This window comes from Ceratotherium simum, chromosome 10 (genome assembly GCF_057802395.1).
Source record: "Ceratotherium simum simum isolate JZ-2026a chromosome 10, ASM5780239v1, whole genome shotgun sequence".
Classification (NCBI taxonomy): domain Eukaryota; kingdom Metazoa; phylum Chordata; class Mammalia; order Perissodactyla; family Rhinocerotidae; genus Ceratotherium; species Ceratotherium simum.
The window spans coordinates 75817431-75830601 of NC_141909.1; the positions used below are offsets into that span (position 1 = coordinate 75817431).

General features: G+C 53.2%; 1 protein-coding gene across 1 annotated transcript; it reads right to left on the minus strand.

The window, feature by feature from the left end:
* Window positions 1-7122: 7122 nt before the first annotated feature.
* Window positions 7123-12841, minus strand: PDX1 (pancreatic and duodenal homeobox 1). Its single transcript, XM_004435284.2, has 2 exons — window positions 12370-12841; window positions 7123-8747 (listed from the first exon to the last, which is right to left on the minus strand). Exons 1-2 carry the CDS (start codon window positions 12764-12766, stop codon window positions 8302-8304), a joined length of 843 nt encoding a protein of 280 aa, XP_004435341.1. The 5' UTR covers window positions 12767-12841; the 3' UTR covers window positions 7123-8301.
* Window positions 12842-13171: the final 330 nt, after the last annotated feature.

Below are 13171 nucleotides of genomic sequence, written 5' to 3' on the forward strand. Positions count from 1 at the left end.
CCCCCTTTGGCTCAGCAGGTTTCTCTGCTCCAGGTTTCACAAGGTCAAAATCAAGTTGCTGGCCATCTGGGCTCTTTTAGGGAGGCTCTGGGAAGAATTTAGGTTGTTGGCAGAATCCAGGTCCTGTGGTTGTAGGACTGAGGTCTCCATTTCCTGTTCCTGTCACCTGGAGGACCCCCTAGCTCCTAGAGGCCTCTCTCCAGTCCTTGCATATGGGTCCCTACCTCCCAGACCAGCAACAACATGTCAAATCCTCTCACACCTGGCATCTCTCTGACTCTTCCTTATGCTGCATCTCTTGGATTCCAGCTAGACAAAGTTCTCTGAACCTAAGGGCTTGTATGATTAATCTGGGTCTACCAGATAATCCAAGGTAATTTCCTTATTTTAAAGTCCCTAGCCTAATTACATCTGTAAAATCCCTTTTGTCCTATAAAGGAGCATATTCACAGGTTCAAGGGATTACAGGGTGGACATCTTTTGGGGACCATTATCCCACCTACCACAGGGGCTTACCCTTCTTCCTTGTTTCTTCTCTCCTGCAGCTTAGAGTGGGTGTCATATCTGGTGGGCCCTATGGGACTGTGAAATGAGGGCCACAAATTAGGGATAGCAGAAAGGAAAGCCAAAGTACCTGGGTCCCAGACAACTCGGGAGCAACATTCAAGTCCTGAATTACCTACCTCCAGACATCCATGTAGGAGAGAAATTAGCTTCACTCTTCAGCCTTGCTACTTGGAGTTTCTATTAGTCATAGCTGAACCTAACCAATACAGTAACAACTAAAGAAACGACTTATTAAGGAGGTCTTGGGACAATTCCCTATTCTTGGGGGCCTAGTGACACCTAAACAAATTCCGTTTTGTAAAGAGACCTTGTATCTTTGGTCATCAGACTATCCCTGAATTAGTTAAAAACATGTGTGGCTTACATATAAAGCTAGTTGACTTTGGGCATCTGTGCTGTTTGAAGTGTAACCCCAGTGTGGCTGGCTTTTGCCTCTAGGCTTTACAGAGTTGGTGATTTATTTTTGCTCCTGCCTGCGCAGCACCAACGTGACTTTGCAGCCCGGATGCTCTCTTGCAAAGAGCAAGGACAAGACCTAGCCGCCCCTGTCAAGGGAGGATCCAAGGGCCCCAAGGAGAAGGACACACATCCAGTTGGTGTCACGCTGTTGGTTCCTCTGAGGTCCACTGAGCAAAGTGCTGTCCGTGCTCTCAGGGACAAGAAAGACCTCAGCTTCTGGAGGAACCACACGCTGTCTAAAGGACCCAACCCACCCATGTATGTACTCTTCACATACGTTATTTTATTTAATCCTCATGACAATCACATGAGCTGGCATTATCCCGAATTCACAGGTAAGTAGACAGGCTCAAAGGGATTACGTTATTTGCTTTAGTTCAGGGGGGCAGTAAATAGTGGACACAGAATTTAAACCCTGCCAAGGGTGCTGAGAAACATCACTTTTTTTTTTTTTTTAAAGATTTTATTTATTTTTATTTTTTCCCCCCAAAGCCCCAGCAGATAGTTGTATGTCATAGCTGCACATCCTTCTAGTTGCGGCATGTGGGACTCGGCCTCAGGATGGACGGAGAAGTGGCGCCTCGATGTGCACCCGGGATCCGAACCCGGGCCGCCAGCATTGCAGCGCGCGCACTTAACCACCAAGCCACAGGGCCGGCCCGAAACATCACTTTTAATTTCCAAATTTGGCTAGAGATTCTTCCCTTTCTCCTTCACTGGATCTGAAGACAAAAGGCAGCATGAAAGTTGGCTTGAGCTTTACCCATGTCTGTTTGTTTGTGTCTCCATGAAAGGCTCATCCATCCAGGGGGGAAATGATCTACTTTACTACACGTCTGGTCTAGAAAATTAGTCTTTCAACATTAAATAAAAATAAACCATAAATTTATCTATTGCAATAAATTCAGTTATATAGTACTTCCATTTATTTTTTAATTTTTGGAGATTATTTTATACATTTTATTGGGTTTCTAGAGCTACTGAAGTGGAAATAGTTCTACATTTGAATATAAATTTCAAATTGGCGGTATTTCCAGACATATCTGGAAATGTGAAGCTTCTGAATTTTTTAGAGCATGTATAAATAGGAGAAATGATTTTTCAAACTCTCATTCCTTTGGATATTAGACTAAAATTCAGGAAAATCATAGAATTTATTCAAATGATACAAATTACAGCAAAAATATTGTTACAATTTTTATATGTATAATCATCACTAGAAGTGAGAGTTCAGTGTATTCTATAATGTAGAGAAGAATCTTGAAGGCATGCTGATAATATGGTATATAGTTAAGGTGTCCATATTCTCTGTGTTTAGGGAATGGCACCAAGCAATTCAACTTGAAGTTGAATTTAAAAATATTGCTTAAGGTTGGGGGCCGGCCCGGTGGTGTACTGGTTAAGTTTGTGTGGTCCGCTTTGGCGGCCAGGGGTTTGCAGGTTCAGTTCCCAGGCACAGACTGATGCACCACTTATTAAGCCATGCTGTGGCAGCATCCCATATACAAAATAGAGGAAGATGGGCACAGATGTTAGCTCAGAGTTAATCTTCCTCAGCAAAAAGAGGAGGATTGGCAATGGATGTTAGCCAGTCTTCCTCACACACACAAAAAAATATTGCTTAAGGTTAGAGCTATCTGTGCTTTCAAAAGCCATGGCATCTCATTTATAAAGAAAAATAATTTTAATTAAAAAAACAGGAATAGAATTTTATTATGCTCATTCTATCTCATGATATATAAATATAACACACTTTCATATGGGAACCTAGCATTGACAGATGACCACTAGGGAGCCCAAAAGACCCATATCAGCTAGTCGCTTTCACTCTTAAAACAGCTATTGGTAGTCACTATTTGCAGAGCTTGACCTCCCCTTCCTACCCAGAGTTACCTGAAGATCCTTTCCCACTGCTCGAGCTGTCCACAGGCAGAAATTTCCTGAGGGCTGGCTGCCAGCTAAGAGGCTGCATCACTGCCAGTTCTTTTGCAGGGAGGGTTTCTGCTTCCTGCTTCCTGCTTCCCTGCCTCAGTTTCCCATTAGGTTTATTGCTCCCACATCTAGCTTGTCAAAGTTGGGTTTGAGTAAAATTTGATTCAATGTCAACCCAGAACTTCCCTCTTCTGACCCATCTAATGACTTGATTTTCAGGAGGGTTTCTAGGTGACGCTGTTGAAGTATGAAAGACTTTAGTTGTGAACTTGATTCTTAGAAAGAAGAAAAAATTAATTCCTTATGCAATCATGCAGTCCTTTAGCAATCAGCTTCTACCAACGTTCCAACCTGTGTTCTCATAAAGACAGCTTTTCCCGCCTTCAAACATTGTGTCAACACAAAGAATTGAGACAGTTACCTGAGTGGACAGTTTTCATCAGCAGCAATGTCATCACACACTTGGGGGATGGCTGTGCTGGGCGGAAAAAAAGAGAATATAGGAAGGTGTCCCTGGTCCCTAGATATACACTGATCATTGCCCCTGTTGCAACCCACATAAGACACACCCTAAACACATGCACACAAATATACATAGGCCACCCAGGCATACCCAGACACACATAGATAGAGAGACTCACACTAAGACACACATCACACCTACATAGACACACAGATCTAGAGAGAAACAGGTGGGAAAGAGAGAATGAAGGAATGGGAATACAAGAACAGGCAGATTCCACCAACTGGAAAGGACAATGCAGTACTTAGATTTCATTCAAATTTAAATGCATTGAACTGAATTAGATGAAGGAGAGGATATGGAGAGGGTGAAAGCGCCAGACTAAGGGGGCCAAAATTAATTTGGGAAATCAAAACAGCCTTTGTTGTTCAAAAGGAGAAATTTGGGGAACCTGAGTGATTCCTATTTACTCTGGTAAATTCACCGATAATCGATCTCCATGACTGTGGTGACCATCAGGAGAAGAGGTGATCTGGCTTTTTAAAACCGTGAGTGCTTCCAGGGCAAGCACTGTGCGACTTTCAGAGGTGTCCGACACAGATAAGAGCCCAGTAAGTGTTGCTGAAGGCATTCAGGCACCAGTCCCGGAGCGGAAAGTGCAAGCGAATTACAGATAGCAAACCTGTTAAAAACAATAGGCGGAACATGAAATCATCACCAACATTCAGATATTATTATTACACGGTATGAATTTAGCTCTTAAGGTGAGAACTTCTTCGAGTAACTGTTAGCAAATCTATGGGAAGAAATATATCGCAGAAGAAAAGATTTTTGTTTGCCGTGCACTATTTCTGGCACTGTGCGATCCGACGCTATCCACAAGGAGTCCCATAGCTCAGGCCCCCGCTCGCAGAGCGGCATGCTCTCCCCGGTTCTCGACCCTGGCTCCCATTCTCTCAGTGGCTTCTGTGTGAGGGTGTGTGTGGTGAGGAACCGGTGCCGAATTTTCCGACTCCCCGGACCGGCAGCTTTGACAGGGCCGGGACCGTACTTCGGCACTCGGAGCGCTCGGCGAGAGCTGGTCTTGGCGCGCAACCAGCGCCCGGATAGTTCGCAGCTCCCAGTGGCGCTCCGGGAACATACCTCAACTCGGGTCGAAGATTCTGGGAGGAATGGAGGGCTTGTGGCTCCAGCTCGGAGGATCTTAGGGGAAAGGAGAGGCGTGGAGGTCCGGGCGCGGTGAGCAGAGCCTGGCTGCCCCGGGATGCTGGAGCGCACTCGCCGAGACGGCGCGCATTGCGCGGGGAACGGCGCCCAGCGTTTGCAGGAGCCCTGCTCTTGCTCCACGCCGAGGGCCACCTTTCCTGAGAGCTTTCGAAGGCCACCGATGTCTGTTCACTGCATGAGAGGAGCACGCCAAGCCTGAAGAGCAGAGCAAGGCTGACAGCGCTAAAGGGGAGGCAGGCACCAGGGTCACTGCTGGAGTTCTGGGACCTGGAGAAGATCACTGGATTGGCAGAAAGAATCCCTTCCCGAGGCCTGGTTGGCTGTTTTTTTTCCGGGCTCACTCGGGAGACTGGGCCCGGTGCGTGGGTTCAGGCTTGGAGCTGGGAGCGACCTCGCCCCTCGGGCCCACGGTTCGCGTCCACTAGCCAGTTGGCCGAGGGTGGCCGCGCAGAGTTGAGAGCCCCACGCGGATCGCCCCATGGGGCCTGATCTAGACCCTGCGGCGAGAGGGGTCGGGACAAAGTCCTTCGCCCCTCTTCTGCCGCTCTCTTGGAGCCCCGAGTGGCGCTCCCCCTTGCCGGAGCGCGTTCCTTCCTTCCTCTCTTCAAGGCGCATCTGGCTAGCCGGGCTTCGCTCTCCGCGGCCTCTACTGGCAACATCACCTCACCTCCGCCACCCCCACCCCCACCACGTGTACCGGCGACTACGCGCCAAGCCGGGTAATAAACTCTTCAAAGACATCATCTCATTTCATCCTCGTTAAGAGCCCACTTTATAGAAGAGGAAACGGAGAATTAAGTGATTTGCTCAAGGCCACGCACAGGTAAGCAGGGCCGGAATTCAAGCCCGTGGCGGCAGAACCCGAAAGCCGGAGCTCTTCTCTGCGGGATCTTTTCCGACGGCCCCGGCTCAGAGTCCGGGAGAGCGGCCGAGTCGCGCTTTCAGCAGAGCTCTGCGATCCCCGGCGGCCCTGGGCAGTTGGAGGCCGCACGCCTGGCCGGAGTCAGCCCCCGCGCCCTCCGCTGGCCAAGCCCGGCCCGGGCGGCCCGCGCCTCTTCTTGGGTTGGCGAACCCTCGAACCCGTGCGGAGGCCGAGGCCAGGCCAGGGCACGGGCGAGATTGCGACGCGAGCCTCAGAGAGGGCGGCGCTTTGGGTGTGGAGCCCTGAAAACCTCCTTGCTTCCGATGACAAGTCTGCGCGCCGCCACCCACGGGGCGGCTGAGCTCCAGAGGGTCCTCCCCCACCGCCCTCGGCAGCAGCTTCCCTCGTGTAAGCGGGGCCAGTCTCACTCACCTGGTGAAGGTTGCTGTGGGAAATCAAAGGAGTTTATGAGGAAGGGCGTCGTGAAACTAGGGAATGCTCAGTAAGGATCAGTGGTTATATGAACAAGAGTCAGGTCAACAGCGACAGCGTGGGGATTTGCCAAAGGAGAGGGGCTGCTCTGCCGGCAGGAGACCCGGGAAATCTCTGCAGCAGGAGCTCCCTGGTTGCTTCCGAAAATGATGATGCTCATAAACAATAGCTAATATTTGTGGAGGGAAAACTATTTTCTAGATATTGAATTAAGCGCTTTACATGTATTTGGTTTAAATCTCACAGCTCTACGAGGTAGTATTCACCTCCACTTTACAGATGAGGAGACTGAGGCACAGGGAAGCTTAATAATTTTATCAGAGTCACGGGCCAGTATTTGAGGGACCGGGGTTCGAACGCAGATTTGCTGGACTCCAGAGCCCGGGCGGGTGTGGAGAGGCTGCAGGGCAAGAGCGCGTCTTCCCTGTGAGACGTCTCACTGAGGAGAATGTTCCCTTTTCTGATCCATGGGAACTTCTTTTCTTCGGAGGGGCGTTATGACTCGATTTCTTTCAAAAAAACAAAAGCAAAAACCAACAACAAAACAAAAACAAGCCCTGGGTCTCTCTGCAAAAGAAAATAATAGCGACTCCTGGGAGTGGGCCTATTGCCCAGAACGGGAGGAGCACTCAAGAGGCGTGTTCAGGCGCACAGCAGGGCTAAGACGCCCATCGGAGCGCGGGCAGGAGCAGAGTGGGCCCAGAGGTCGAAGGCAACTAAGTCAGGGCCTGTTTGCCCCTAACACAAGACACTCTTGGCCCTCGGGCTCCAGGGGCGGAGACTCATCCAAAGTAACACTTCCTTTGGAAGAGCCTCAGAAAAAGGCGTCGCCCTAGATGCCGCTTTGGGAGGAAAGAAAGCCGGCCACTGCCCTGACCGGCTGCGCGCTCCGGCTGGTCTGGGTTCTACGCCCATTCCGCGCTAGCCAGCGGCACTCCGAACCCCCCATGCCTCTGGGCTATATTGCCTAAGAAATTCATCATGAGAAGCGACTCAAACTAAAAATGAAATAAAACCGAAAATCCAGCCGCTCATACGCTGCCCCAACCCCAAACCCGAAAGTAGTGTTTCGTAATCACTAACTTTCCCTAGTTAGTACTGAAGACGTTAATGCTGCTTTAATTTTTAAAACGAAATGGAATCACTGCATCACAAGAAAGGTTTGATACAAAGCGAGGGGAATCAGTTTTCATCTCTTTCCGTGTTATCTGTATTTATTAAGCATTTTCCACAAACTTCACCTTAACACAAGGCCCAGATTCTGAAAGGAGGAACTGACCTGGAAACTACAGACCTGTTTGTAAAGAACTGTTAGGTAATTTTAAATCTTTAAATAAAAATAACCAGTTTTCCAAATTCCCCAACCACGCATTTTTTAATCATTTCTAAAGATGTGGAAATCATACTGGCTCTGTGAATAGTTTCCAAAGTGGGTCAGGCCACCTTGCTTGCCTTCCACACAGCCTCCCCGGTTCTGAGACCAGGAACTAAATCCACATCCTAAAGAGAAAGCTCCAAATCTCTTCAGTTTTGATCACTCAGGGGTCCATCTTTCTCCCTCAAATCCCTTGGGGCAGGCCCATCTCCCCTGCCCTCTCTAGAAATGTTGGGCCCACGGGGTGTACAGGGACTCTCGCTCTGCCCTTACACCCTAGCCCTGCCGGTGCCCACCCACCCTTACAAGATGTTCTCTTCTGCAGAGGAAAAGATGCCGGTTGCAGGATGTGCGCTGGTGAAGGGTGTGGCTATGCTAAAAGGATTTAAAAAGGAGGAGGAGGAGGAGGAATTATTCTATTCCACAGGCATCAATTTCACTGGGTCTTTGAAACCTCAGAAGTTTCCTCTCAATTATTTTTAAACCTTAAGGAAGCCTGAGTAAAAATGACTGTTTCTGGGCACTCCATCCCGCTTGCCTGCCATGTGTTGGGAAGTGGTCCAATTTGTACAGTTTTTGTTGTCTTTTAAAGAGTTGGCTTCTCTAAAGATGTCCACGGTTCTGGAGTGCGGGGACCTGCACAATAGCGGTAGGCGTCGCGCATCCAACAATATCCCCAGACGAGGCCCTAGATATTACAGAAAACGTCTTTTCTCCTTCCGGAGGGTCTGCCAGCATCTCTCCGCGGCGCCCCAATTGGCACAGGCGCCTGAGAGCACGGGTTCTTTCCTCCCGTCTGGGGTGGGCTCCGCAGCTTCCGTCCATGGAACCGCCAGGGCCAGTCGTCCACATCCAGGGTCCTAGGCCCGCCCCCCCTCCTCTGCGAGTGGTTGAAGCCACACGACAGGGAGGAGTCCCCATCTCTCACCGGGGTTCCTGCGGCCGCCGGGGCGCAACACTGGAGGGCTGCGGCGACGCGCTAAGGCCAGGCGGCAGGCGGCCCTCTCGGGCTGCGGCGGGAACAGCAGGCGGCACGGCACCCCCCGGGGGCGGCGGTGGCGGCAATGCCAGCAGCTCCTCGCCTGAGGTCACCGCGCAGTCTTGCTCCGGCTCCGCGTCCCCGCCAGCCCCAGCGGCTGTCCCACAGCTGCGCTTCTTGTCTTCCTCCTTTTTCCACTTCATGCGGCGGTTTTGGAACCAGATCTTGATGTGTCTCTCAGTCAAGTTCAGCATGACGGCCAGCTCTACCCGGCGAGGCCGAGAGATGTATTTGTTGAACAGGAACTCCTTCTCCAGCTCCAGCAGCTGCGCGCGCGTGTAGGCGGTGCGCGTCCGCTTGTTCTCCTCTGGCTCTGCTGCGTAGGCACCGCCTGCGGACGACATAGCACGTGAGTGTGGTGCCCCAACCCCTGGCTCCTCCTGCCCTGCCCTGCCCCTACCCACGCAGCCCAACACTTCGGTCCCAACACTAGGAGCCTGGACCTCCTAGCTGCTCCCGCCACCAAGTCCCAGCCCCCTATCCCAGAGTCCAGTCTGGGCGCACGGGGCCCTTTCCTAGTAAAGGTTGCCTTTTCTTGGAAGTCAAAGCTGCGCATGCTCTCTCCGTGAGCCGGCGGTGGGCTCTATCAACGAGTGGTTCTTGAATGAGTTCGTTTAACTCGTGTTTGGGTTGCTGCTGATTAAAATGCGCGTAACAGATATTTAAAGCGACTAGATTCTACAAAGGCAATAAAATGCCTCTAATACAGGACTTAAAAAACTACAACTTTCTGAAGATGACCCACAGTAAGAAATACATTACAGACCACTACCTAGTTCACACACCGATATATAACTGACACAAAAAATTTCAAGACATAAAACCAACCTTTACCACATAGGATGCTATCTAATTTTTCTTATTGTTTACTATTTCGTTAAAAAACAAAAGTCTCAACCCAGTAAATTGATTTCAAGACCGACTAATGGGTGCAACCCTCAGTTTGAAAAACCTTGAGCTAATAAAAACCCTGAGGTTATGACATATTGTTATGACATATTGTTACATCTGGCCATATATTATCTCTCGCTATAATTATATTGTAATCAGTCCCAACTCAAGAGCCGGTCAATTCTCTGTAACTGTCATTTTAACCTCTGCCGGGCCCCTGCCCCTGAGGACAAGGGGAAGCATTCTGGGCTCCCGGGAGGTCGTTGTCAGCACTGGCCGCTATGTCCTGGGCTCCAAATGCTGGCAGAAGCAGAGAGGGGAGGCTGGGGACCAGATCCCCGCTGGGGAGCTGAGAGCCCGAGGAGGGGGTAGTGGTGGGGGCCAGGGTTCGAGGATCCCAGCTCCAAGCCCCCGTCGGAAGGAAGCACAGCCGGGCCTGGCGGGGTATATGAGCGCCGCACACCTGCCATGTGCCGATGGCCCCTCCAGCTCCTGACCTTTTCGCGTCTGTGCGCGATACCGACGAGGTAAGTTCCACCAAAACTCCGGGAAGAGGCCTGAGTCGGCTTGAATTCGGGCAGAGGTATGGGGCGTTCCTCCTGTGACTGTTGGCCAGGCCTTAGGGGAGTTGAAGAGCTAGTGTGTATGTGTTTGGGGGAGGGTTAATTACATGATAGAACCCCCATCCCGGGTTGCCCCCCCAGGCCGAAAAGAGGTGCCCAGAAGCTAAGGCAGAGGTCCAGGCCCGAGTTGGCGGACTCCTGCTCGCTGGGGGAGCATCTCTGAGTCTTACACTCCCAAGCCTTCCTTGGTTCTTAAATTCAACCCACAACATCTCGGAGTTCCCGCCCTCTTCGGAGGGCCCCACCAGGTGCTGCGAGAGGCTGTTCAGGGTCCACTATCCCAGGGGACTCGTGCCCAGGACGAGTCGGCAGGGGATGGAGGCTGTTGTTGGTGTTACTGGGAAGATGTCAAGGGCCCCAGGTCTGTGCCCTTCCCTCAGGCACAGGGTGAGGCGGTTTAGGGGCCAGCTTGCCAGTGAGGCTGATGCAGTTCATTTTTTAAGTTGTTTTCAAAAGTCCCAATTATTAGTATTCATATCCGTACTGCAAATGAAAGCCTTTCGGTCACTGTGCTCTCCCCAGGGGTGTGAAACCTCACCAGGAGCGGGCAGACGGGTTCACAGACCCTTGAAGTTGGGCTCCTTCGAAAGTTTCCCGGGAGGACGGCGCAGGCTGCTGCAGCACCTCCCAGGCAGCTTCCAGGAGAGGGATAGTGGGCCCCTTCCCCGCGGGCTGAGCATGCAGCGGGTCAGAGGGCGCTGGCAAAGTCCTCTCCAGCCCCTGACTCTCCAGCCCAAGGATGTCATCTTTCAGGGATCCCCCATTCCCGGGCAAAGTTGTCGATTTTCCTTCGGATTTTACTTTCTGGCTCCTGGGGTCCACTCGAGCCCAAGCTGCCCCAGAGCAGGGGTAACGCCCTGGGGGGAGGGAGGTAGGAAAGTCACTCCACCTCTGAAAACCTGTTTCAGGGCCTCCCTTGCCTTTTTCCTGAGGAAGCAGCCAGGAGGGCCGGGAACGTCGGAAACACACGTCCCCAGCGCGCTGAGGGAAGGGAGCCCTTGGAGGGACCGCAGCTCCTGGCAGGAAACTACGGGCTGAGTCCCCCACTCTCAGTCAAGGGATGCCATTCTCCCCATCTCCCAAGAATCCCGCACTTCCTAAGACTCCGAGGCCTTTGACCCGGCCGCGCGGGCTAGATAAGTACACAGAGGCGCCTCGAAGCGTCTGGCGCCCTCTTCCTCCGAGGTTTCGCGGGAGTTGGGGAAGATTGCAGACGAGTTTAGGCCCTGTCCCGTTTCAAGACCTACCCAGTCCTCACACTCAGCCTTCGCGAGAAAGTGAACTAGGAAGAGGCGACCCCCAGGGACCCTGGGGGAGCCCAGACACCCCAAAGTTCCGCTTGGCCGCTCAGTGGTCAGTGTCAGGCAGGCCGGCCAGACCCGACAGACAGGGCGCAGAGGATTCTCAGAGGAGAGGAAGGAGGAGGATAGCTCGATCCTCTTTCCCCCTACTCTGGACTGTTAGTTGGAAGAAAAAGAGAAGTCAAACTAGTATTTGCAGTGCAGGTGTGACCACAAGTGGCTGAGGCGCGGAAGCGATAACATTGTGTAGGGGGGGCGGCACAGGCCGCGCAGGAACTCGCCGCCAGCTCCGGGCGGGGAAGGGACCTGGGGACTGCTCCGCATCTCCGCCTCCTGGCAAGGCGTGTTACACGCCAGCGTCTAGGGCCGCGGGGACCCAGGGCTCCCGTCTCTCTGAGCCAGCTGCGCAAGGAGGGCATCTTCTTCCTCAAATTTACTTGCTGCGAAGAAGCGCGGGGAGACCCCTTCAAACGCTTTTGTTTGTTCGAAAATTAATTAGCATCGCAGGCGTCTCTGCCAGCTGCCTGGCTCCAAGGGTGAGCGGCCCGTTCTCGGCCTTGCGGTGACCGCTCTCCGCCAACACCTTTGCAGGCTTGGGTGCAATTTTCCCTCCCTGCTTTTCTGCATCTAACGGGTACCCCCCGAGACTGCCTGCCCTTCTCTAATGAAGCTGCCCGGGAGGGCTCAGGGCGAGAGAGGGCCCGGGGCTCCGAAGGCGCGCTCTGGCCGGCGTCAGAAGCATCCCAAAACCCTGCTCGGCTTCCTTGACGCTCACTCCCGGGAGTCTTGGGCGGGAGGATCCCCGGGCTGGAGGAGGATCCTGAGGGACCGAAGCCTTGAGCTCGGCCAGGCCTTGGCTCGCACGGAGAGCGCGGGCTCCTGGAGTTCAGTGTGCAGGAAAGGAAGGGGTTTAAGCTCCCGGGAGGACAGCTGAGTGGAAAAGCCGCTCCACATTGGCCCAGAAAAGCGCTTCTGTGAAGGATGGCCTCGTTGGCTCCCTGTGCAGTTTAGTCCTATCCCGGGTTATCCGTAGGGACTAAGAACGCGAACTGGGAGAGGGTCCTGGGGAACGCGTGGAGGTAGGGGCAGCCGGGCCAAGAGCGGGGGGAGAACAAAGGGGGCCGGAAGCCCGGCTTACCTGCCCACTGGCCTTTCCATGCGTGAGCCTTGGTAGACTTCATCCATGGGAAAGGCAGCTGGACGCGGCTGGGCTCCTCCAGGGCGCCTGGCTCGGCTGCATCCGGGAAGGGCCCGGCCGGAGGGTGGGGGAGGGCCAGCTGAGAGGGAAGGTGGTGGTGGAGGTGCGCGAGGTCGTCGGCGAGGGGAGGCACCTCGTACGAGGAGATGTCCGGGGGGCTGCCCTGCTCCAGAGCGCCCAGGGCGCCCGGGAACGGGGGCGGCGGCGGCGGGTGCTGGCGACCCATGTACAAGCACGCAGGGGGGCTGGCGCTGAACTCTGGCGCCGGGCCCCTCTGGAACGCGCACGGGTCCTTGTAAAGCTGCGTGGCCGCGTAGTACTGCTCCTCGCCGTTCATGGCTGCCGCCCGGGGTTGGGTACCCGAAGTAGGGAGCTGGAGCCGGAGACTTGGAGCTGTGCGGCTCTCCCACTCCCGGCGCCACCCCTGCTCGCTTTGACAGCTCCGACCTGCTCGCAGAGGGAACCCGCCCCCGGCGGGGACTGGCGGGCCGGCCGCCGCGCCATTGGCTCCGCTGTGCCCCACGTGGCTCAGCTTGGGGCCATTATTGGCCTGGCTGACTGCCTTAAGAAGCAAGGCCCAGGTACCCACGAGCACCTGCATTTGTTTCAATTTTCTCTCCCAGCTGAGTTTACTGCACACACATGTATGGGCAGCTGGCAGTGCTCTCCGAAGTGGGGCACGCATGAAAATATTAGAACTTCTATTCGTTTAGAGAAACATATTTTCATCATACTTTAAACG